General features: G+C 36.7%; 1 protein-coding gene across 6 annotated transcripts in view; it reads left to right on the plus strand.

Moving 5' to 3' along the window:
- Positions 1 to 2,663: 2,663 nt before the first annotated feature.
- The window catches only part of camsap1b (calmodulin regulated spectrin-associated protein 1b), a 35,837-nt gene continuing 12,133 nt past the window's right edge, over positions 2,664 to 26,367 (plus strand). For 3 of the 6 annotated variants that reach the window (XM_034037286.3, XM_034037284.3, XM_034037288.3), the window contains exons 1-10: positions 2,664 to 3,124; positions 3,833 to 3,993; positions 16,059 to 16,321; positions 22,318 to 22,479; positions 22,952 to 23,032; positions 23,486 to 23,518; positions 24,861 to 25,002; positions 25,290 to 25,429; positions 25,530 to 25,626; positions 25,857 to 26,043. In XM_034037286.3, the coding sequence (XP_033893177.3) occupies positions 3,834 to 3,993; positions 16,059 to 16,321; positions 22,318 to 22,479; positions 22,952 to 23,032; positions 23,486 to 23,518; positions 24,861 to 25,002; positions 25,290 to 25,429; positions 25,530 to 25,626; positions 25,857 to 26,043 (1,265 nt within the window). In that variant the 5' untranslated portion in view covers positions 2,664 to 3,124; position 3,833. The remainder of the gene's footprint in view (positions 3,125 to 3,832; positions 3,994 to 16,058; positions 16,322 to 22,317; positions 22,480 to 22,951; positions 23,033 to 23,485; positions 23,519 to 24,860; positions 25,003 to 25,289; positions 25,430 to 25,529; positions 25,627 to 25,856; positions 26,044 to 26,367) is intronic. The other 3 variants (XM_034037285.3, XM_034037287.3, XM_058987044.1) reach the window with 2 other exon arrangements.

Consider the following 26,367-nt stretch of genomic DNA (forward strand, 5'->3'; position numbering starts at 1 on the left):
CAATTAAATGTTCATTAAGTATAGCTGTATAAGTTGTGTTTGTGTTTGCTGGGTATTATCTGAGTGCAATAACCTCTCCCCACTTATCAACACCTTTTGATGCTACTACTTAGCAACCGCCTATAATAACAAGAGTGTTGTTTGAAGAAGACCTGGGCGTGGATACTATCTAGTGCTGGACTGTTAGCTCTACACAGTCCAATACAACCTGGTCACAAGCCCAATAAGAGCCTTGAATGTGCCCACTCCCCATCTAAATCACATCTGGAAGCAAAGTGAGCAATACATGGCTTTGGTTTAGCCATCTCTGTACTCTACTGCAGTAATATGGAGCAGTGTTTTGTTTTGTTTTTTAATTCATTGAAGTGTATATTTCATCAGGCCACTGTTTCCCAGCACTGCACAGTGGCTTGTTAGGGTGACTTTGAGTTCAATACATTAGGCATGAACAGGGACAATGGAAACCTACAACCATTGATTCGTCCATTGAAATCAGCCCTACCCAATTCACTTGTTTTTATCCAATAGAAGCTTAATATGTTAAACAAAAGCTGACAGGCAAATAAATAACAACAGAGCAGGTACTGTACATGTTGTCTTGAGTTATGTTAAACTATTAACCCCCACTGAGTATAAGTGAGTATAAAGACCACCTCTCAATTATGGATACTCTTTTGCAGTTCCCAGTTTGCTCCTGTAAAGTAAATGTACCTTCAATATTAAGGCCACCATCTGCAGTCCCTAATATATTAAGCTTCTGTTAAATGACTACTATGCAGTTATTTTGGTATTTCTTACTGATTCATTTTTTATATCCACTGAGGACAGCGTGTTGCAGGGGGACAGGTTAATGGTTACACTCTGGTGTACCAGTTGAACTGAGAGAGAAGTCATGTTTGAGATATCTGTTGAAGCCACAGGAGTGCTTTAAACTTCTGAGCATTACAAAGTAACCTAGCTGCAATGATTGAAACAGAAAATGATAAACAAGGGAGCATGTATCTATGATATACCACAGTACGCATACAGTAAATACAATTGAACTTGGCTGTAATAAAAATAACTTTGCTTGCTATAATCATAGGATGATATGTGTATCACTAATCAAGCAAGTGATCGAGTTTTCCATATTTCATACACTGTACTGCGAAAAAGGATCTTAAGTTTTAATAACGACAAAAACAGCAGATGTTCAATATGCTTACATGCACTTTTATATTCTTCATCTATCTATCTATCTATCTATCTATCTATCTATCTATCTATCTATCTATCTATCTATCTATCTATCAACGACAATGACACCCTTATTCCTTTGAGACCGGTTAAATACCATTCAGATACTTAATGCTGTGTATGTTTTCCTAATGTTTCATTTCTTACCTGTTTAAAAGCATAGTATGCACATTCTGTACAAGTCTCTATTGTTGTTTCTGCTTGGCTTATTATTTGTCATGTTTTCTAACTGATCAAAAATCGGTTATTAAAAGTGGGGTTCATATCAGTTTTTTTTAATGCATGGTTGTTCCATATTGCTTTGTAACCGTGTTCCCTTAAAAAGTATTTTTAAAAAGACAGAGCAAAAGTGTTCAGGGTAGGGTGGGGTCCCTTTAAGGAAAATTCCATATTTGTCATATAAACTAATGTACATTTCTCCCCTTTTTATGTTCTAAATAAACGTACATGCAACCTCCATAGTTGAGTATAAGCAGGAGTCTCTAGCGATATCATAAATACACACACACACACACACACACACACACACACACACACACACACACACACAAAATTACCCCCACATGCCACTCCAATATATGTTCACTCAAAAACACACTCAGACGTTTTAACAATTTTTTAATGATCTTTTATAAACAGTATTTTAATTCAAATAACACCAACAAGAAGGGCTCTTTTTAAATAGTGCTGCGTATATGATGCTCTGATCCCATAATATATATATATATTTTTAATATGTAATAAGAAATGTATGATACTTATATCTTCCCAACATCATTCTTGAATAGAATATGATATGAAAAATATATGAGCTATATGGTAAATATGTGTTTTATGTATTTAAATGTGTATGTATGTTAAATATATTGTTAATGCTTTTAAAATATGAAATTTATATGAGAAAAATTCATTATGTATACATTTGAAATATGACATTTAATATATATGGTACATAATAAAAAACAAACAACATTGTAGTCAAGCAGGGCACTTAAAATCATCTTTATAGATTAGGTGGTGTTTACAGTAAACCGATTACTTGTTAAGTATTATTTTAAAGTGAACGTGGGCCTACGAATTTAACATTGCTTTTTTCCCCCCCACTTTATTTTCATCTGACTGTAGAATCCCATCACATTTACTTCCTAGTGCCACCTTACGGTTGGACACACACATTTTCTTGCAAACAGATTATTTGTCACTACAGTTGCTTGCTAATGTTCACATAGTATTTGTGCTTTACCGGTAACATTTTACAAGAAGAAACTTTTAAAAAGGAGCTGCGACTGTCTGTAAAAACAATAACATTCTCCCTTTTAATCGTCAATTGTGACTGATGGTGTTGAAACAGTATTAACTGTCTGCATTACGTCTCTATAGTATTGGCTCCAGTCGTGCAACCTGTATTTTAAATTTCCCTCACGGAGTGTGTACAGTTTATCGTTGCCCAGTGTAACACTTCGCGCAGGCGTGCGGCTCGATCTCTGTAACGGACTGATCCTACCCAGACAGAAATCCCTGTAGAGACCTGCGAGCTGCACGATATACTGTAGCTCTGGAAGATGTGGGTTTATATCTACAAAAGAATCAGCAGTATCTAATGTGACCGTCCGAGACAAAGACACGAAACCGTAGAGACCCCAATAACCGGAACCCAGGGGTTGGTAGAGGTTTCGGGTCTTTTATTTTATTTGTTTTTGAATTTTTTTTTTTCTCCCGAGGTGGTTGTCATGTAGGCCGCAGATTGGATTGTGTTCCTGGGGAGGAGACCTTTTGATTTCGCTGCTGTGCTACACTTACAGAATCATTGAATTACTTCATTTGCCATTTTTTTGGTGATTTTTACTGTTATTCAAAGCTGGATTTTGGATTCTTGAGGGTTCAGAAGGTATGTTCAATTACGGTTTTATATTTAAAAAACAATGTGCATGATTTATTGATGCGAAGCTAGTTCAAATATGACGGTTCCAATGTACTGTATCATACTTACCGGCATAATAATATCGTTAGTATGTTATCATTTTGATGTATTTCTTTAAAGTGGTACGTTGTAGGCAGATTTTATTTTGTAACTAACATAATTACATTGATTCTTAATCTGTGTTTTCATTCTACAAATGATTTAATGCTGTAATGTTAATGTCATTGTGTGCGGTTGGAGAAGAAAAGGCCGAAATAAAACGGTCATTTAAATAGTATCAATAATAATTAACTGGTACTTGCATTTTAATTTGCCTGTATTTAAATAGATATTTTAATTGTAAATATTAAGGTTGTTTCAGATTTGCTTGTGAAGCACTTATCAGAGACGTTTCTGATTCCTGTGAATAGAAAGACAATCATTGAATGTCTTCTGTTCTAAGATCACGATTGCCAAATCTTTATAGATTACAACAGTCTAAATCAAACACGTATATGTTTTACAATCTCGGCACCCCTTGTTTGGAAAGCCTGGTAAGAGTGTTACATTGAGGGTGTTGTTTGTAAATACCCCTTTTTGGTGGAGGAATGCGTTGCAGTCCAGTCGTAATGTTTTAACAGTTGAATGGGATTGAACATACCAAGGTGTTTTTTGTTTTTTTTAATGTAATTTTAGAATGGATGTGGATGTATGTGCTGGGGGAGACAGCACCAGAAGAAAAATGGACACGATTGGAGACGGAGCTCTGGAGGTTGTGCCGTTGGAGCTCTATGACTCATCTCGGGCAAAAATAGATGCCAATCTACGGTGGCTGTTTGCAAAGGCTTATGGAATAGGTAAGAACACTACCCTGTTGCGGTACTTGTTTCTGCTAATCAGTGTCTGTATGGTGTACAATGTGGCCTAATGTAGCTGTTTTGAATGGGAGCAATTATTTCAATGGATCACTGGAACTAGTCGTTAATTTGTATACACCCAAGATGAATGTTATTGTAATGCAGTACAGTAGTTTGTGTATATATATATATATATATATATATATATATATATATATATATATATATATATATATAATGTTACTTATCCGTACTCCTACCATTATTAGTATTAAGCAGTATACTAGTATTAAGCAATTGAATGATAACAGGGATGGAAATAAGATAGTTATTGCATAGCAGTATCACTCATTCCAGGGTTTAATAGCCACTGTGCTTATGTAACAAGCTCAGGTGTGTCTTTATTAAAAGCAAAGTAAAACCAGTAAAGGATCAAACTGCTATTCAATCAGAGTCTTCTTTCCAACCCTGGATAACAAAAGTGATTTAGAACAAGGAGGTTGTGTGCTGTGAAGTCACCACTCAAGGGACCACCTAAATGTAGTCAACCAGCGGGCTTACATGTGATTTAGGTGAGTGTGTATGAGGAGGTAAGATTTGGATCAAAATGGACTACCATGGTAGAACCTGTGAATCCAAGGCCTCAGTGGTAATGTATCTGAATTGTTCTTGAATGGTGTCACATTTTAAATGTCTATTGTCATCTATTGCTGACATCCGCTCTCGTGTTCCTCGGGGGGGGGGGGGGGGGAAGCTGGCTTGGTTGTGGGATCGGAGGACACCCACTGAATCTTCAGGTCTCCTGAGCCATGTGGGGAATTGCTGCGGTGAAGAAAAACGATTGGGCATTCCAAATTGGGAAAAATTATAACTGGACACACTAAAAAAAGATTGACTTCAAGCTGCATGGGATTTTGCCTGTTAAAACTCACTGCTTGAATTTGAAGTGTGTCCGTTTGTTACCAAGGCTTGGGCTGATGCATTTCTTTTGACACCGATAGTGTAATAGCAGTAATCCATGCTTATCAGTGTCAGCATTTGTAACTTTAGTATAACCCACATGCATTGCTTATGCATCACTGCAAAAACAAAATACAGGAATTAGGAGGCACATTTTATTTCCCAGTCCAGACATTTGCTGTCAGCATTTTATGAACTCCCATTCAAACCTGAAGCTCTTGTTACTACATTTAGGTTTTTACTCTCTGTTTGGATTTTTTTATTTTACTTTATTAAATTTTACATTTTGTTCTTTATTGGGAACGGTTTATTTTAAAGTAATGTAGTATTTTATCTTGATTAATTAAAAATATGGTACATTTTAGTTACAGTACCTAGATTCTTGGTTTGAATGAATATATATAATGTTAAGCTCAGTTTAGATAATTTGCTTGTGAAGACATGTGGTTATACAACTGTTATTTATTGCTTTGCTATATGTTGCATAGCAACTTTCTAAAGACCTGTAAGAAATGTCTGTGGTGTATTTAATGAATCATCTGCTGTGACTGGCAAACTTGTGCATTAAGTGATATATGCATGTATATATCTGGCTTGAAACGAAAGGTGTTTCCTTGAGTTTTTGAATTGCACAGCATGTGACTCCCCTAAAAAATGTACTTCTGCAAAAGCTGAAGTAATCCCAGTATTTCTTTCACTGATTGATTTAATCGATTTGTGATCGATCCAATCATTAATGTCTGAAACCAATGGAAGATAAGGCATTGGTTCAGGATTCTATTTTAAGGTTTTAGACGGTAAATTCCAAAGCTTCAGGAATTTTGGCTGCAGTTCCAAAAGATTTTGTTTCTTTTTAAAGGTTTTTAAAAAATGGAAGAAATTCAATAATTTCTTTATTGATATATCATTATGGGTCAATCGCCTGACCTTTGATCAAAACAAAAGCAATACGGGAGGTAGGGCTTTTTCTTGTAGAGCTCCTAAATTATGGAATACTCTGCCTTTGTTTGGCAGGGAAGCTGGGACTGTTGCAGTAAGTCAAGACTAAAAACGCACTCTTATAAAATGGCTTTCTTATCTTAGTGGGTATTAATTTAACTTTTGTGTATACTGTTATTTAAATAGTCTGATTATGGCAATTGTATGTGTGACATGCTATACAAATGTACAGCGGTTTGTTCTTTTTTTCTGTACTGTACAGTGCTTTGCGATACTTTTGATTAATAAATAAATGAATTCATCCACAATTGTTTGAACCATGTTTATTTTCGCTTCCTTTGTTCTAAATATTTGTTTTAGTGCAATATTGCTACATTGTTAGCTTTTCCATAAGTGAGGACATTTCTTTTGGCAGTGTTTTTTAGAACCATGTGGCGGGCAGACCAAGTTCTGCAACATTAAGCTTAAGGCTATTATACAGGGTAGCTATTTATTTATTTATTTAAAATCTTAGTTAGCATTTTGACACACACGGTCAAATTGGGTACTGTAACTTAACCCTTTAGGACCGTCATCATCTAAATGCGATCATATTGAAATGTCATTCAAGGCCCGTGACCACTTCATTTCTTTGATTACTGTACAACCATACTTTGCAGTACAGGGATTTTTTTCCTGTGATGTCACTGAGGTGGACATTTCATTTTTAAAGGACTTTCTGCAGCCCTGGTTGATCAATAGTTAGTCACTAGGGGACTGATATTAAACCCCTTTTTCTACGTAAGGTCTGACTCTACTCCTGAAATTGGTGCACTATCGCATGCAAATGAGACCATACAACAAGACAGTTACTGTAGTTGTCTCCTAGTGGTTGTAAATAAAATACATGACAAGAGGTTGCTGTAACAAGCAATATGGTCATAATTTTTAACATACTGTAGACGAGTGATTTAGCAAAGCACATTTTCTGTGGAAATCGGCCAGTTTATCAGGTTTTTTTTGCATTTAAACTGGCCTCATGTTCAAATGAGACCAATTTAAAAAATGCACTTTCCCTTTTAAAGGCGTGTACAGGCTTGATACAGATTTAAAAAGTGAAGACTGTGCTTGCTTAGCAAGAAAGTCCAGTTTCTTTAAGAAGTCTTTGTCATGGGCTAGCTGTTTGCATTGGCAGAACAAATCTATAATACATGTATTTAGAAAACGTGAATCCTATTTCTTCTCGCAGGCCTTAAAAAGAACATTGAATATAAACTATTTTAGTCATTATTGCACAATAGTATGCCTCTGTCGTTTGACACCAAATCTATACATTATTTTAATTGTATTAAATTTGGACCTGTTAAGTTATTATTTTTTTTCCATCTTGAAAAAGGTTTGAGTTTGAAGTTCTCATGTGATTCAGCAGGTACGACATTCACATCTGCAGTTTAATAAATATCAAGAAAGAACTGCAGTATTCTGTGAGAAACAGTGTTGTATGGGTGGAAGGTTAAAATGTCACGTACTGAGCATGTTTGACCTGGATTGGGGTTCAGGCTTATTGAGTGGCTGAGTGGATGTTGAATTCTGCCTGTGGGATTGTCTGGCTGGTTGTTTTTTTTTCAGTTTAATATTTTATTGAAAAACTTGTGCTGAAGCATAAGGTCTGATGGTGTACAGTCGTAGCCTTTTTTTCAGTTTGATATCTAGATTCTCCAGGAAAAAAAATCTAAAATTATAATGGTTTTTGTTTGGGCTGGCTAAACAGATAATCACCAAAGTCAGAGTCCATATATTTGAGTTCATCTATTAAAGAGATTACAAAAACTATTACAGTACTTAAGTATATTTGTGTAGAGTTAACAATGTTTGTGTAGAGTTAACAATGTACTGTACATGTGCAATGATGGCTGTGAAAATTTTGCATTAGACCAGACAGCAATTGAAAAAACATGGTGGGGTAATAGAAAGCTTGTTTTAATTCCCAATATTTTGAAATAGCTACTGCATATCTATAACCTTTTGAAGACCTACAGTACAGAAACGTAACTGTTAAACTGATGAATTGCAAACATGAACTTGAGTTACAGCTGTAAACAAAACCACAAACTCATGTTTCCAATTGATTACTAAACATTTTATTTTTAAAATGTATTAAGATTGTAAGTAAATTGCTTGATCGCTAAAATTGATCAGCAAAATGACAGTGTCACTATGCTGCTGATATCTTCATATCCTTGTAAATGGTACATTGCTGACAGGTTGTCAACTGCTGGTTTTAGCAGAATTAAATCATCTCCTAATAGAAGGCTATGGACTATTTACCCTTTTGGGACAAATTGAATTTTGTTTAACAGCTATAACAATTTATTTGTCATAAACTAAATATGTGTACAAAATAAAACTGCTCTATGCTATTTGAAATATTAAATCTGTATTGTTTGCTTTAGAAATATTTGGGCTCACAGGACAACAAATATATCCTGTGAGCTGTAATTGGATGCGGTGTGCCTACTTTCAGACTGTTGTGCTGTTTGGTCCTGCTGACAAACAGGAAATTACAGATTACTTTTGGAATTGTCCAACATGAAAGTGACCCTTTTCTAGTAGGGAGGTCTCTCTGGTGGCAAATGTTGTAGTGATTTGTAACTTGACTTTTGTAGGTTGACAATAAGACAAAGGAACCTCAACACAAGGGGGATGGGCAAAGACTAATGGCACATTTTGTACATTAATTCATCACATTTGTCTTCTACAAGTCAAATTGTATTAATGTAGTTAGGATAAACCAGATACAATATAACTATCAAATAATATTAAGTCCACATGGAAACCTCTTTAATGAAATACAGGCTTTTAATCCTGTCTGATAACCTCTGTGCACTTTCTTTTGTTCACATACCCTGTTTAAGATTCAATCTTAAGGAAATAAAACACAAAAAAACCCATTAACATGTTAGTGATAAATCTGCCTTTGCCTCTTTAAACGCTTATTAGAAATAGAAGCATTGTATTTATGTTTCAATTAGAAATTAAGTAAGGCTGTGGGTCAAAATATTTACCTCCCATTTCATTTCGTAATCCAAGAATATAGGCTTAATGATGGAGAGCTGTCTACACTGTATACGGTATACGCCATGGCAAAATGTTACCACATTTTATGGCCAATCATACCAGTTAGAGTGTAGATAGTCATCATTGTGTTACCGCAGTAGAAGTGTGTGTAATTTATGTATTTTTCTTCAAAAAACAACCTGTAGTTTAGAAAAAAAGATGGATGGAATCAGAAACCTATTTAAAATGCAGTTGAATCACAAGTTTCTAAGTGGACCACATTTTGGGAAGGTCCATAGGTTAGATCAAATTAAAGAAAAATAACTATTTGCAGCAGAAGCTGGTAATTTTAGAGTCTGGGTTGTTTGCAATATCACAGTTAAGGCTTTTTAAATTTTATTCCAGAAGGATAAAGTACATCATTGAATAAGTGAAGAGAGCTAACATTTTATTTTAGTGGGGAGATATGATATGCTGGATACAGTATAGTAATTTAATGTAGGGGAAAGATGCATGTGAAGCTTGATTTTACCCCAGACAGACCTCACAACATCTGAGACTAAGAGCATTGTTTTGAAAGGGTCAAATGGATGTGATTGTTTAAAATAGAACAGATTTATGCTGAATGTACTTATAGGGGAGCTGCGAGGATAACTCAATATTAAAAGAATAGAAATAGATAGTGTGATGTTGGTAAATGTTTTCTACAATGGTAGAGGAAATCAAGTCTGTTCCATGTGTTATTGATTTGGCCAGACTGGATGGGGTCAACAGGAATCTGCAGTAAATTTGGCTAAATCAGCAAAGGGGTACTACCAGTATTTCACCCAGTCTTCAGTAATTTACAGTATCTATCTGGCCTTCTGGGACATGAGCCTTTTATAATGTAATTCCAAAATACTGTGGCTGGAAGCACCCTTGCCCTTTGCCGCTCTGAAATGTATATTTTTCTATTCAAAGCTACTGTACATTTGGCCATTACATGTTCCAGCAGAAACATTGAAAACAGGCACAGTTGTACTTTAAAATATTGATGGAAAATTGAGATGTTAATATTGCCTGTACAAGCTAAATCTCCAGTGAAGAACCGATTTAAAGATGCTTAATTATCATTTTCAGTTTAATTGAACCTATTTGACATAGAAATGTAATTACTGACCAATAAAAAGTGGACTTTCTGAAGGTATGATGACCATAATCACATATTTAATGTTAACATACAGACATCCTTGATGCGTTTAGACATAAGACTGTATTACTGCAAACAATGCTCAATGTTTTGGTAAGAAGCGAATTTGAATGTATTATTGACTTTGGCCCTTTTCTCCCAGGAGAATTTCAGACAGATAAGAAAAAGTCATTAACTTAGGTCATTAACATTAAACTAAAGATTATATAAAAATGTTGGGGCATCTGCTTTGTTTTTCTTTCTTGGACTGCAGTCTGGGCTAATGAATAATGATGTGGGAATATAAAAAATAAAAAAAAAGAAATCCAGGAACATATTGGGGTACATGTAAGGATTCACGCAAAGTGATTTGCGAGAGTAAAACCCCCATAATGCTACCGTAAATCGTGTTTAGTAGCCATAAAATCTAAAGTAAAGTGTTTAGCAGCCGCTAAAAATGTGGCGTATGTAAAGAATGGTGTTCACCTGGCGTTCTGCACCCGCTATCAAATTTGCACTTTGCCATCATTAATCCATTACAATTATATTAAAATACATTCAAATGAAGCAAAGAGCATGGAATTGGGCGATTGGTGACCCTCCAAAAACTTCACACCTCTTCTTACAAGGTGCAAAGCATTGTAGAAGTGAGTAATTAAGAGATGTATAAATGCACACACCTGCAGAAACCTGTCATTGGCTTCAGGATGGCTGCTGTGGTACACTTCCTGATGCAGCGACACTTGGGTCTTGTTGAGGAGAGGCTGGAACACGTTCTGAGGAGAAGGGCAAGACAACATATTAGAAGACCCCACATGTTCAATCCCAGGGTCACTATGTTTGGGATGCCGTCCTACACCGTTATAGTCTCACTCTGCAGGTCATCCTAGACCTAATAGCTGAATTGAGGGATTAGCTAGACCCCAGTGTCAATCTAGGGACCGCCATCCCTGCACATGTGAAAGTGCTGTGTTCTCTGCACTACTTAGCCTCTGGTTCCTTTCAGACCACAGTTGGAATGTCTGGAGGGATACCTAATCCACCTTTTCCAGAGTGCTAAGCACATTTCTGGATGTCATGCTGAAAAGGGTAGGCCAATACATATAATTTCCGAAGGATACTAGCATAACTGATGTTGGCTGAGGCTTTTCCAAACAACTCCATTTCATCATGAGTGACCTCAGCCATAAGGACTCTCAGCTTCTTCTCAGAAAACTTTTTTTTTTCCTTTTCTGTGCACCAAGAGAACTTTGATGCCCTTAATCTAACCTTTTTTTTTTCTTTTTGGTTTGTATTTTTTTGTGCTCCGCAAATGTCATACAGCACCTACTGCTCTCTATACTCCTAACTCTGAAACCTTTGGGCTGTAAGTGCGGCCGCTAAATAGACCGATGCGCTCATTGAGACCCTCAATCATAACTGCGGCTCATTATTTGTGCGTGTTGAGTAATTTGCATTGCTCTTATGCTTGCATAGGGCGCAGTGCAAAATAATTGCCTGGCCGCAATGCAATTTGAATTTTGCATCTGCAATTATTTGCGCTTAACCTATACTTACATCTACCCCATTGTGTGGAGACAGGCTTACTTCCTGACACATAAAAAAGTGAACTAAATACATGTAAAATAAACAGGTGTGTGATTCATGTAGGGATGGGCCGGTATAAAATTCCCACAGTATGATAACCATAAAAAAAAAATTACCAGGGTAAACTTAATAATATTACAGTAATACAAGTTCTAAAATGAAGGCTTACTAAAAAATGAGAATAATTAGCTGTAATTTACAAACATAACACAATAAAAATCATGCTTCCTTTCACTGAATGCTTTTAACTTTCAGTTTATATTTCACTATGACCAAAAGCTGACAAAAAAGCATAGCAATTTAAAAGTTTTCTTTTTTTTTATATATATACAGATAATCTGAATTTTTAAACTTGAAAATAACGCCCTAAGGTTGTAGAATGGTGCAAGTACATTTCCAAAATTGATCACGGAAAATCCTCGCTATTGTCCCAAACGACACGTCTGTTTTGGTTAGTTTTTAGTTTTTCTCCACTGACTTGTCATAATCTGTAGTCTGTATTGTCACTTTTTATGATACTACTGTACTTGAACATGAACCATAAAATCATGCAGTAGCAAGAAATGGCTAACTTGTATACTGCATAGCATTTTAAAACTAGTTTTTGAATCCTCGTTTGGCAGATAACAAGTCTGCCCTTTTGGTTAGATGGCTGCTTTAACCCAGGCCAGGGTTACAACGCCTCAGTGCTGATCTCATGCTATTAAAATAAATTGGTCTTATGGTGGTTTTAAGCATTGTGTGTGCTTATGTATTCCTATACAAAGTGCATCACAAATAATTTGTACAGAATCATAGTAAATTACTGTAATACAACTTTTTACCAATGGTGATATTTTTAAATGTACTGCTTTTGAGTTTAAGCAGTGTTGATTTTTGCAGTATGGGTAATGAACAGTGATGATGTGGAGAACATATTGAATTAAATAGTTGCCAGTGATCTGTCCTGTGGTTTACTGTCTGGTACAGTAGTATCAGATTACCAATAGTATTCCAGTTCAGGTGACTGTTCAAGTTTTTATTATTGTAGTGCAGTGGGTCATTGTTACTGTTGATTTTTATGTTTGTTTGTAACCTGCTTGGCTGCAGTATTTGCTGACTGAGACAACACTGCAAGTTTGTTCTTTTGTTGCCAGATTGGTTCTAAAAATAAACAGTTCACTGTAGCAGTGTATGAAGCATTGCTACTGTATCAAGGAATTCTGAGGTAATCTGCTAGTGGCCAGTAATCATATTAAAACCTTGCTTTTACAAATACAGCATGGGTAGACTTCAATATGATTTCATGTTTTGTGTTTAGGTACTGTAGATGCTAACACAGTTTTGAATTTTGACTTACTTGAAAGACAACCTAATTTACTATTTAAGCACCAGTTTATAGTAAACCGTGTATTTGTAAATATGTATCAATGGACCTTGTTTGTAAAAAAGTATTAGACTATGCTATTTAAAAATGTTAAAAGATTCAGCTTATGGATTGTGTTCTTACCCTCACCTTACCCTTCAGTTCAGAAGTGTGTTTACTTGTCTACTGAACTGTAAAGTGCATGATTGCCAGATAGACAAGGAAAGAGCAGGGTCATAATAAACAGTAAGTCTAGCTGCAAAAGTATGATGCAGAAACTCTGTGGCCAAAACTTTTCTGTTAGATTCATAAACAGAATGTAAGTACAATGTGAAATGTCTGTAATTTCTTATTCGACTGTCACACTATTCTTTTTAGCAGCGTCTTACTTTAGTTTCCAGTTTAGTTCTTGTTTCTTCTTGCATGAAGATCTTTTACAATGTTTTGAAATGAGGCTTAACGTAAAACTATAACAGATTGTACATATTTTTGAACTGTAACATTTTATATAGAAAAAAGGAAGACTCGAGACTCCATGCTGTATATGTCTGGTTTGCATCTTGTTAATTACTAATGGTGGCCAATGGAGAGTTTAAGTAAAACTGCAGTGTCCCACATTTACTCTAGCGTAAAATACAGTAATTCCTGTGTGACCATGATCTCCGTCATTGGCTTGGCACATGGTAAATCTGAGATTCCGGTTAGCTTGTAAAATGTTCAGAATTCTGTCCCAGTTTTGTCCTGTAATTCAGTAACATTTGTGGGGTTTCCAATGTAGCCCAGTAAGTATGTTTGTTTTTCTGTAGCAGGGTAGATTCTTTTTTTATTTATTTATTTATTATTGTTTATATATTTATTTAATGGGATGGGGAGGGGGGCCCTCTGTTGTATCTTGCACACACTATTGTTGCAGGATTTAAGGGTTTAATAAAGTCTGCTTTACCAGCCTTCAGATGAGTCAGAAACAAAGCAATGCTTTATGATTGCAAGCCGTTCATAGTCGTACATCCTGGAAGCACAGAGCAGCTCAGAAGCTCTAGAGAGCTACCCAAACATTACAAAGAGACCCCAAGGGCAGCAATTCAATCTGGTGTACCAGTTGGGATTAATTGTAATCCGGGGAACTGTGAAATTTGCACTGTATGTCAAGGCCTACAGTGTCTAGAATAAAAGGGACATTTCAAGACTTCTCAGAAAAATGAAATATGATTAGGTCATGATACAGTGGGATTTTGGAGGGATTGACTGGAAATAGATTAGAAACAGTGGCAACCACAATCGTAGGTCTAGTATCGAAGTATACATTTGACATTTCTTTTTAAACATTTTTAAACAAGCCATGCAAGATGATGAATTATTAAATTAAACCTGTCTCGTTAAACTTTGCAATGACGGTAGTGAGCAGTTTAATGCTCATTACTCAACCCTAATCCTTGTTCCAGCATATTTTAATTAAATGAATGGATGTAATTGGACCTGACTATTGTGAGCTCCAGTGGTAAAAAATAAACCGTGCCTGCAGAGTAGTTCTAGTTTTAGGACGGCTAACGTCTTAAGACAAATGTTTTTGCCTGCATTTAAATTTTTCATCATCAGATCAGATTGTTGCTGTACTAGCCAACATTGTTTTCTCCACACATTTTGAACATTTGAAAATGTTTATTTATAAAGTATGTTGTGATCAAAGAATGTGAGTCAAAGCAGTCAGTCCTAAGGCTGCTTTCAGTTCGTTGGCTGCCTTTTAAAGAGGATTTGTTGTGTTGGAGAATTTTTTATGGCTCTGCTTTAATTCTCAGCTAGCCAAAATGCTGCAGTATGCTGAACTGCAAAGGGATTGCTAGGCAGTGCTTGGGGGAGGGGTGGGAGTAACATGGGAGGGACAAGATGATGGAGATCCTCATTGTTCAAAATAAAGGATTGCACTGACTATTACCTCTCCTCAAATGATCAGAATTATTCATTTGTGCTGCAGAATAGGGTAAAGGGTGTGTGTCTGGGGGAATGGTTAATGAGAAGGCTCTTATAAGAACTGGTTCCAATAGGAATTACATGTTTATGTGGGTATTACACAAATAGCTGGGTATGTGTTACTGAAGTATAAGGGGGGTGTTCATCCTTCTGTTTACATTCAGTTATAAAAAATCCATTATTCATGAAGCACATAAAGTAATGTACATTAAGTGTCCCCAACAGGAACAGTTAAATTGCTGCTGTTCAATAATGTCATTTTAGGTTGTAATGTAAAATATATATTTTTTTAATTTCGCTTAAGATCCAGCGTTACTGTTTTTGATTATATTGTACCTAGGGTGAAACAATGCTGGCTTGTCAGTATGATTGAATTCAGCTTGATGTCTGGAAAATTGAGACCACTCATGGTCTTGGAAGTAGAATGCTGCAGTACAGTAGTCAAATGCCAATATCTCAATTCTTCTGTCTGTGCCAGTTATTTAAAAACAAAACAAAAACAAACAAACATAATCTATGATTGGCATTTCCCTGTCAGTGTCACATTTATTATTATTATTATTATTATTATTATTATCCACACTTTTCAATGACACAGCAACGCTGTTACCATCACGCATTGTGGAGATACTTTTAAAACAAAAGATTCCAATGAAATTCAAAAGCTCCATGTCAGGTCTATGATGTTATACTTTGGTTTTCATCTCCAGTGCACACTGTATTCCAATTGCTGTCCTGTGCCTGTGGATTTCCACATCAATCAAGCAAAAATAGAAATTGCAACTCAGCCTTGGTCAGAGCACAGTGTTGTGGGTGTGGCGGCTCACGGTAGGGAGTGCTTAAAAAGTGGTATCGGAATCTGTATTTGCCATTTATCTATATGGAGTATCCGTAATCTGAATGGCTCTAAAAAAATCACAATTGGTGCATCCCTCATATTATTATTATTTTTTATATATATATTTTCATAAAAATTTATATGTACCTGTTTTGCCTAATGTATTTTCTGATCTCATTATGGTGCAGAAAGAATGTTAACGTATACGTTTTCCTTTGTTTCAGACAACATCCCGGAGGACCTGAGAGACCCCTTTTACACAGACCAGTATGAGCAGGAGCACATCAAGCCACCGGTGATCAAGCTGCTGCTGTCCAGTGAGCTGTACTGCCGTGTGTGCAGCCTCATCCTGAAAGGAGATCAGGTGGCAGCTCTGCAGGGGCACCAGTCTGTCATTCAGGCTCTGTCTCGGAAAGGCATCTACGTCATGGATAGTGATGACACTCCTGTGTCAGAGTCTGATCTCAACTGTGCCCCGATCAAAATGGTGAGTATGAGTAGATTGGTCTAATGTACAATGTTTAAAAAGAAAATCCTTTTTTTGGGGGAGGGGGGGGAGGGTAGGGTAAACACATTGCAATATGTGTTTACATCTTTAAACAGTAAATGCCATATGTTTTTTGATTTTCCAATGCAAGCTATTTTGAAGGTGCAGCCTGCATTTTTTGAAAGATGAGCAATACACAGTTTTCCATGTCAAAGTGCTCTTATAAACACAATCAGTTTTGTAATCATTTCATGCTGCACTCTAGTGTATGACTGCAGCTTACTGTAAAAATGCTGCAGTGCCCTGCTTTTTGGCAGGTGATGAGGTTATAGATTCCTATCCTGCCACTCCTAACATGCGATGTAAAACTGACAAGGTATTTAGATGACTGTAGAACAGATGCAACTACAAGTTAAGGCCATTGCATACTGGATCCGATAACACATCCTATTTTAACGTGCGTCTAAACCGAAAAAAAACGATCCTGTGCATTCCCTATTGCACCTTGCACACTGAGTCCGTAACTGTAAAAAACAATCCTGTGCATTCCCTATTGCACCTTGCACACTGAGTCCATAATTGTAAAAAAACGATCCTGTGCATTCCCTATTGCACCTTGCACACTGAGTCCGTAACTGTAAAAAAACGATCCTGTGCATTCCCTATTGCACCTTGCACACTGAGTCCGTAACTGTAAAAAAACGATCCTGTGCATTCCCTATTGCACCTTGCACACTGAGTCCGTAACTGTAAAAAAACGATCCTGTGCATTCCCTATTGCACCTTGCACACTGAGTCCGTAATTGTAAAAAAACGATCCTGTGCATTCCCTATTGCACCTTGCACACTGAGTCCGTAATTGTAAAAAAACGATCCTGTGCATTCCCTATTGCACCTTGCACACTGAGTCCGTAACTGTAAAAAAACGATCCTGTGCATTCCCTATTGCACCTTGCACACTGAGTCCGTAATTGTAAAAAAACGATCATGTGCATTCCCTATTGCACCTTGCACACTGAGTCCGTAATTGTCGTACGACAGTGGTGCGTCAATTTTGGTATCAAAACAAGTTCGATTTGATCTGATTTTGACGTGTGTTAAAAATTACATTGACCAATGAAAAACGACTGAGAAGACACATGGATTCTTGCAGTTCCCTGAACAAAATGTAAAATCTAATCATGTTTGTTGCCAAACAAAAATTACTTTATGATAAATCCAACAAAGATTACAAAGACTTTGAAAAAGAAAACACATGGAAAGACATTGCCGCGGACTTGGGCGTTAATGATATGTGTTATAAAACATGAAATTATGAACTGATAGCATACATAAACACATGGATTTTTTGCAGTACAGGTTATTATTACAAGCATATACTTTTTATTTCAATTGTAGTTGAGGAAGTAAAGAAACAATGGCCTAACCTGTGAGACACATATCAGAGAAAGAACTGTGACAGGGCAACCAAGAGCGGTCAGGGAAGAGGGGCAGTACATGAAAGTGATGGAATTTCTGGCTCCATACACAGAGAGTAGTAGAAGGTAATTGTTGTGAAGTATTTTCAGTAGCTCATTACTAGCTTCCCAACATTTAGATATATTTATTACAGGAGCGAGTGTTTAAAAAATGAAATATTGTTCATATGGTTTCTGATGCTATGACAACTGTGTTGTGTAATATCATGTTTTTTATTATTAAAGTAGTAGATTAAAGTAATAATTAGCAAACGTTTTAACTTCCATCAGTGTTTGCTGATCATTAAGTTTATACTACATTTAACTTTTTTTTTTGTGTGTTCAAAGTTATGTACGACAGAATTGTATTTATTTTTTATTAAAATACTGAAACTAGGTATATTTATTACAAAGCCTCCACTGCACACCAGTGCTGTGAAGTACGATATTAACGCATCTAATGTGCAATGGATTGACGCACGACTTTTTCGGATGACGGATGCTAAATGACGGAATGGATCCAGTGTGCAATGGCTTTTACTTTCATGTTGAACCCTGGCTATTTGAATAGTCCCCTGCTTTCCTTTTGACAGATTATTTAGGGATGATGACTGTCAAACCACATTTTATGGCAATAATGGGCAGTACAGTGTGGTATGGTACATGTGAAGGTGGATTACTATTTTTTGTTAAGTGATGTGTGTCTTCCTACAATCGGTTCTTCTCTGATGGGGATGGGTAGTACAAAGATGGCAGGTCCCAAATCATTTGACCTAAAGGGATAAAGGAAGTGTTTAAATACTACTTTAGTGACTTCTCCCCTGTCACTGGAACACAATCCAATTCAGGCCGTACTGGATTGGCTTTACTAAGGCCCTTTTTTGAGGCTTTTGTACATACATTATTTTTGGTACCAGTGGTAGGACAATCTTCCAACATCTTGTAGACTCCTTGTCCAGACCTGCACACGTGTTTAATAGCTGCAGGTCGACCAACTTACTAAGTCGACAGACTCTTTCTTTTTTCTTGGCATTTTTGGAACTTTTTAAATGCATGGCTTACAATACACTGAAAAAATGCATTGATATTGGCAAACTGACACAGTAGCTGAACTTGCTGATGTTCATCCCTGTTCAGTCAGAAGGTTTTAAGTGCGGATCCTGGCTCCCTTTAGTGAAATACAGTATACGCCATGAGCTAGAAGCAGAGGCGTGAGCAGTTTGTAGTTCTCAGAAGGAGTGGTGATGCTCCACTGGATGAGGTCAGTGGTTGCCAAGGGAGATTGAGAGATGATTATTGATCCTTGGCTGTGCTTGTGTTTAGTGTGTCACAAGGCTTGGTCATGATATAGGACAGTGTGTTACTCAGCATTAAACTGTATAGCTACAGTATCTTTGACTGGGGAAAGGGAAATGTGGAACAAGTATATGTCAATTATTTAATTTACAATCCAGGTCTTTTTTGAGAATACTGTATAGTACTGTATACAGTAGGACCTACAATTTTCTCTTTACCAACTGTATTGTTGAATTTACCAGTGTAATAGTGCTCAATCTTTATAAGGCTTAGATAGGCCAATCAAAAGAATTGTGTTAAAAGAATACAAGAGCTAGTGTATTTTACATTATGGGGCAAATGGGGGCCAAGGTCATACTGCCTAATGAAAGCCACCTGATAACGAGGGAGCACTCCATTTAATTTTATTCCATGTTGCAGTGATACCTGAATGAATTGGTCACCAAAAAAGTGAACATTTGTGGCTGCTGATTAGTGGAGGATACATTTCTGAGCTCACTGGTTAGTCTAAACTCTTGTTAGTGAAACTGGGACTGAAGCATGTAAATAACAGGTGGTCTGTGCTGTGTAGTTTCGATCCCCTGTGATGTGACTGAACAGATGGGTAGATCCTGTCTGATGTATTATAAGCCTGCAATTGTGCAGAGAGCACTGGCCTTTTGGATGAGCAGCCAGGGAGTTGACTGCTTTTGCAGCCCTATTTGGCCTTTGTCATTCTCACACAATGACTTTTGGTTTGCCTTGCCTGTTTCAAAAGATACTGGGTGTGGTACAGTATTACTCTCCTGCTGACATGCATCTCTTTCTTAATTCGTTTTCTAATTCAAATTGGCATGTGATAACCTGAGAGCATTTTGTGTGCAGTACATAGTGAGCCAGTGGGAGTTAGGAATTGGCAGGGGAGGTTAGTAATGGAAACAACTGAGTCAATTTAGAAGGCTTTGCTTTATAATTTGGGCTGCAAGATTTCTTGTACTAATAAGAAAAAATGCTCACGTGCAGAAATTAAAGTAATTAATTGTGCAGCTGTTTATCTACAGTAAGCTATTCCTTTGTATTCCAACATTCTTTTTTTTTTTTAAATAAAGAAAATGAGATCTGGATTTGATTAGAGCACCCAGCGTGTGCTTATGTGATGGTATTGACATTTTTGGGTAAAACAACGCCAGGGGACCCTGAAGTGGGTTGTTGGTTTGTCATTGCTTGATGTTATTTTCACTTTCACTATGGAATTAGGCTTTTAAGTGTATGTTTAATGCATGGGCTTTCCCCACTTTTATTATGGTAAAAACAACAGTACTATAGCAGGACTCTGTCTAAATCGCCCACATATTGGGACATTGGGAATTCCATTAGGGACTATCAGGGCAAATCAGTCCCAGGCTTACAAAACAATAACCACAGAAGCTACTAAAGCTTTAATGAATTTAGTGGTTGCTGTTGGCTTTAATACTCTTACATAGCCTACTGTAGCTGCTACCATGGATACAATCTCTGACCCAGTAGCTTCTCACCTACTGTACATTACACTGTACATTACCAGTGGGAGGGTTTTTCACTTCCAGTGTCGGAAATCCTATATGAAACATTGTGTACATTCTAAAACTACATGTCTACTGTACAGTAAGTGCATATGACATTGTGCCTAAGAGTTTGTGAGTTCTTGTAAATTGAGACTCCTGGTAATGGATGTTAAATACTTAAACATCTTTTTAAGTGTTTGTTTCTATTTGTGGCTGCACAGCAATTGAACCTTTCTGCAGAAATATAATGAAGGCATTGTGATTACTGACATTGGTGGACCAGTTTGTCTGGTGTGCTTTTAACAGGGCGTTGTTTTCACTGTCACCGTTCACTGACATCACACAACTCAACTCTGCTGAACATATTAAACATGGGTACAATAGTGGCCTAATCGCTTATTAACTGCAGAAAAGCAATATATTATTTCTTTACAGTACTGTATCCACACTTTATTTGAATACAATTTTACAGTAATATGTTATGTGAATGTTTAATAAACAGAGGATTTTACTTTTAGCTAAGGCTAAGCTTCTGCTTCAGACATTCCCGGTGTATTTGGTAACTCTACAATATCAGTTGCTTATGTTTCTTAAACATTCCAAAATATGAGCAGCTGTTTTCAATAGGAGGCCAAACACACACTGTAGAAGTGAGGAAGATATGAACGTGCAGCAGGGCAGGCAGGATGTTCTTTGTAGTCTGTGCCTACAAGAGCTTTCCAGATGCCTTCTGACTACCAGTTGTTTTAAATCTGACAGTGTTTTCCAGCTAGGAAAGGGGTAATGAGATGTGCATGCAAGCACCTACTGTGGCTTCTGAAATATGTGGTGATGGTTTTGATTGGCTAGTCAGAGGGACTGTAATTGCCCTGCTCAAACTAAACTCGATTCCCACCATTCGAAAATTTTGGGCATGTGCGTTACAGGAACCCATGAACAGAAAAGCTAGCGCGACCTCTGTTATTTGTGCAGTTGTATCACTAAGGCTGTATTTTATCACAGTAAGCATGGATTTCATGATTTCCATGAATTAGAACCAGTGGCGTGTAATACTAATATCCAGTTCTCTGTGAAAATCTCAGTTTCTGAAAGAATACTAATTTTAGCATTTAAAAATGCATTGATTAAATGTTCGCTTCACCCGTGGACGACATGTTATATGAAATCCAGTTGACAGGCTGACCGAATTTAGTAAAAAATACCCTGAATATTTATTTTTTGCCAAATTACCCTTTGTATTTTTTCAGTATGAAAGTTTATGCCTAGCACATTGTAAGGCCTTTATTCACACTCCAATGTGTGGATTAGTTGCTTTTCCAGCATGTAATATTATATTCAGGATGTTCTATTGAATTGAGTAATATTGTGCAAGGAATGTTCTACATCAAGGACCAACACAAAGACTTCAACTCTGAATGTTGCTTTTCTTTCTTTTACATAAAATCAGTTTTGGTACGATGTAACACTTTGTGTTCTGTCAGTATGCATTCATTTTATTTGTAAATGAAGCATAGTGAACCTTAGGATTACAGATCTCCTTTTGAAAATGTTTCACGGAATTGCAATTCCCAGCAAGAGAAATCTTTCAATTGTATATTACCACATCAAAATGGCATTCAATTGTCTGAAGACTCAGAAGCAGGGTCATTTTTTCAGTATGAAGATTGCAACAGAGTGATTTGTGTTTTAACCAGTAATGTTTGTAATCCTGTCTCTTCAGAGTGCTCACATGCCAATGATTGATGCCCTAATGATGGCCTACACAGTGGAAATGATCAGCATTGAAAAGGTTGTCGCCAGTGTTAAACGTTTCTCAACATTTAGTGCCTCGAAGGAGCTTCCTTTTGACCTTGAGGATGCAATGGTCTTCTGGATAAATAAGGTAAAAATATTCCCTTCATCTCATTCAAGCTTGTGATTTTGAGTAATGGTATAGAGTTCTGTTTAGAGTAAAATTCCACTTGGGGATATTGATGATGAATTGCAGAGGTTTGTGACCCCAGACGTGACCGCTCCCTGTGGTAGTTTCACAAAATATTCTAGCAGTTAGCATGCTCTTTGCTCCCGATTTTCTACCTGTTCACAATCATTCTCACAGCACATGCATCAGGTTTTATGAATCAAATGTCTCTATTTGGTCATTGATCATTTTGTTAAGTGCTCCTCATAGTTTATTTCTACTTGGCAGTTAAAAATGGGTCTCCTTGAAAATATAGTAGTAACACAGAATTGTTTATTTTTCTTTGTAAAGGCTTACTGTTATATGGAAGATTTTACACAGCTGTCTTCCAGAATTCACAAATCACTAACAGATATAATGGAGGGTAACAGGCTTACTATTTTATCTGATTTAGGTAAACCTGAAAATGAGAGAAATCACTGAGAAAGAACTAAAACTGAAACAGCAGCTTCTGGAGTCTCCAAGTCATCAAAAAGTAAGGAGAGGGTTGATGAATCCACCCAGAGGATTTGACTATTTGTACAATCATCACTCGAGACATGTGCTTTAAATCTCCTTTTACTTTAATTGTTTTCTTTGTAGTAACTTTAGTTTAATGAAAACAAGACTGAAAACAGAGTTTCTATCATTGCACATGTGCTTTGTTTTAATCACAAAACCTTCCAGAGAAATATTAATGATGTGCATGTTAATGATGTGCATGTTCTTGACTTTGACCCAGATCTGTAATTGACAATCCATTTCAGATTCAATCCAGTGGATTATTCATGTTTATTAATGGATGATTAACCCTTTTTAGGTTCATATAGTACATTTTTTTTAACCTGGTACTGTAGTGTTGTATGGTCCCGTCGAATGCATCTGACTTTTTCTGCTGCTTTTCCTGTTTGTTTCCTTTTCCTAACTCCTTTCCCTGCTACTTGGATAGTCTCCTTCCAAATGGTATTGGAAACTAGTACCTGTAAGTTTACTACTAGATCTTTTTCCTGTGTTTTCAAGGCAGTTTCCACCAGTGTACTTAGATTTCCAATATGTTGCATGCAGGACATTTGAAAATTTCCTGCATGCTCACAGTAGCTTTCCAGTGGTAGAGAATAATCCGTAATTGTATAAACCTTGTGTCAGATTACATCAGGGTGCAATTTGTCAAATTCATATTGTGACGTTTTCAATCTGGAAGTGACTTGTGAAAGTTTTTTATTATGGAATATATTGGAAGTCAAACATAGTTGTTCATTATGCCATGATTTTAAATACTGTAATATTGTATGAGCCACTGCATTCAGAAAAGACAGCCCTTCTGTCTTTTCATTTGTCCTGCTGTTGCATTCAGCTGCCTGATCAATCTTTTTTACATTGTGTCAAACTGAATAAAGTGGGAAGTCACAAGAATATTTGTCACACATTCAAACAATGCATACTTTCAGCAAAAGCTATTACATATTCCAAGAACAGTTGGTTGCGGGCTTTGTACAGTATAAGGACAGATGAATTTAAATCACTTTGTTGCTTTCTATGTGTTTCTCCCATCCCCAATATCAAACCCAGTTTGTTGTAACCATTTATAACACTAAAACACTGACTACACTGTCTGTCTCTCATTCTTTCCACTGTCTCTGTTAGCCTGATTTAATGCATGCCCTAGCTCATTGCATGTTGGAGCCATTGGAATATGCTCGTGTGGTACAGTATGCTCCATATTTAACCGGTAGAAACAAATGTAGTTGCCTAGTCTTTTCTACTTGGTATATACAATTAAAAAAATCAGACCCTTATTTTCAAATCCATATGTTATGCTACTGAGTTGCAATGTGCTCCGAGTTTACCCTATCTTATCCCCAGGCATACCAGTTGAGGGTTTTTGACTATGCTGGTTAGTTGAATGTATTGGACATTATTTAGTCTCTCTTGTGTCCCAAGTTGTAATGCACTTGTCATAAACCCCAGCACAGCGGGTAGCCCAGTCATGTGAAGGGTTAAGACTGTTTTAAACTTGTAATAAAACAAAATCTGTCACTTGAGGAAAGGAAGGGTTAATAAGTATTGTTTTATAATTAACCCTTCAGCCTGTAATTTCATCTTGTTGACTAAAAGCTGATCTTTAAAGCATTTAGCCAACACTTAGTTGCATTTGGCAGCGACCAACACCAGACAATCATCTACAGATACTATGCAATAATGAATGTCATCTAGGTTCCCATTGTCTTCATAAAACCAAAACATGTGTGTATAGTCTAAATAATTAATTACATTCAGTACAAACAACGTAGGCCTTTTTTCCTGATTTTCAATCCTCTTTTAAGGTGCGTTATCGGAGGGACCAACTTTCCAGCAGGCAGTTACCATACTTTCCTTTACTAGAAGACCTTGTGAAGGACGTGTGTGATGGTGCTGCGCTTTTAGCTGTTATACACTACTACTGTCCTGAACTCATGAAACTCGATGGTACGGGTTTAACCTCCTTACAGACCCTGTTTGGAAGCCAATGTAATGAGACTGGAATCAAGTCTTTTTTGTGCATTTCAGGATATTCATTTTTATAACCATATGCATAAATGCGTGTGCTTCACATAGCAGAATTTGTTGTCCAACTGGTGTCTACTATATATTGTTTGCAAACAAATGTAGGACTACCTTTTTGCTTATCACTGTTTTTGTACATTGCTGAATGTTTCTAAACCACGTCTGCTTTCCATGTAATCTTAATGTCACTTGTTTTTCTTTTTTTTTAGATATATGTTTGAAGGAAGTGACCTCTATAGCAGACAGCCTATACAATATTCAGCTGCTGAAAGAGTTTGCTAATGAGTATCTCAACAAAGGTTTTTATCTCACTACAGAGGATATGTTGTATGCTCCTTTAGGGCTGAAGGTAAGGGATTGAAGTTATCAATTCCCATTTATTTCCAGTATTTGATGTAAATGTTAAGATCTTCAGAATATCTAACATATTTTGATCTTGTTTCTTTTAGCATAATGTTATGGTCTTCATTGCTGAACTGTTCTGGTGGTTTGAAATTGTCAAGCCTGACTTTGTGCAGCCAAGGGACTTTCAAGAAATTAAAGATGGTAAGATTAACCAAGATTTGGGATTATGCTAGCTAGGTGATACCAGAGATCAAATAGGGGTGTTGCATATTTGAAATGCTTTGTGCCACCGATGATTTCGAGCCACCGGTTTCAAGTAGTACCCTGTTATATATTTTAATCTTCCCTACTATGTGTTTCTAGTTTTAGCGTTGTTTTGGATCATTTACATTTTTTAGAGTTGACACTGTCCATTGTATTTCCTGGAACAGCGAGAGCAATGCAGCAGTCAAAGAGTACCCGTCCTCCTGTTCCCATCTCAAACGCAACCAAACGCAGTTTCATGGTGAGCCCGGCCGGCATGGCCAGTCCAGCAGAAACACCACTGCCGCCTCCAATTCAGAGCAGCCCCGAAGTCAGTAGCAGGTACTACCTGCACCCTGAAGAGTCTGACTTGCTGTAAGTCTGTCCTTGTTTCAGTGCAACGCCACTGTTTGGTAAATGGTGATCTTTTGGTGCACTCTGCTTAATCAACATTGATACATTTTCCATGGAAAATATTAGCGGCAGGGAAACAGCTGTGCCTTGAATCTCCTTGAATGTTTTTTTTGTTTGTTTCTGCCATTTAGTAGTTTGTATGGATGATGTACAAAAGTATTTGATGAAAATAATATAAGTAAAATCTTGTCATGTTTGCTTCTAAAAGCCTTTCGTGATCATTTTACTAGGATTTTTTTTATTTTATACTGTAATTGACATCTGATAACTGGCCTTAATTTGTGG

This window comes from Acipenser ruthenus, chromosome 15, assembly GCF_902713425.1.
Source record: "Acipenser ruthenus chromosome 15, fAciRut3.2 maternal haplotype, whole genome shotgun sequence".
Taxonomy (NCBI): domain Eukaryota; kingdom Metazoa; phylum Chordata; class Actinopteri; order Acipenseriformes; family Acipenseridae; genus Acipenser; species Acipenser ruthenus.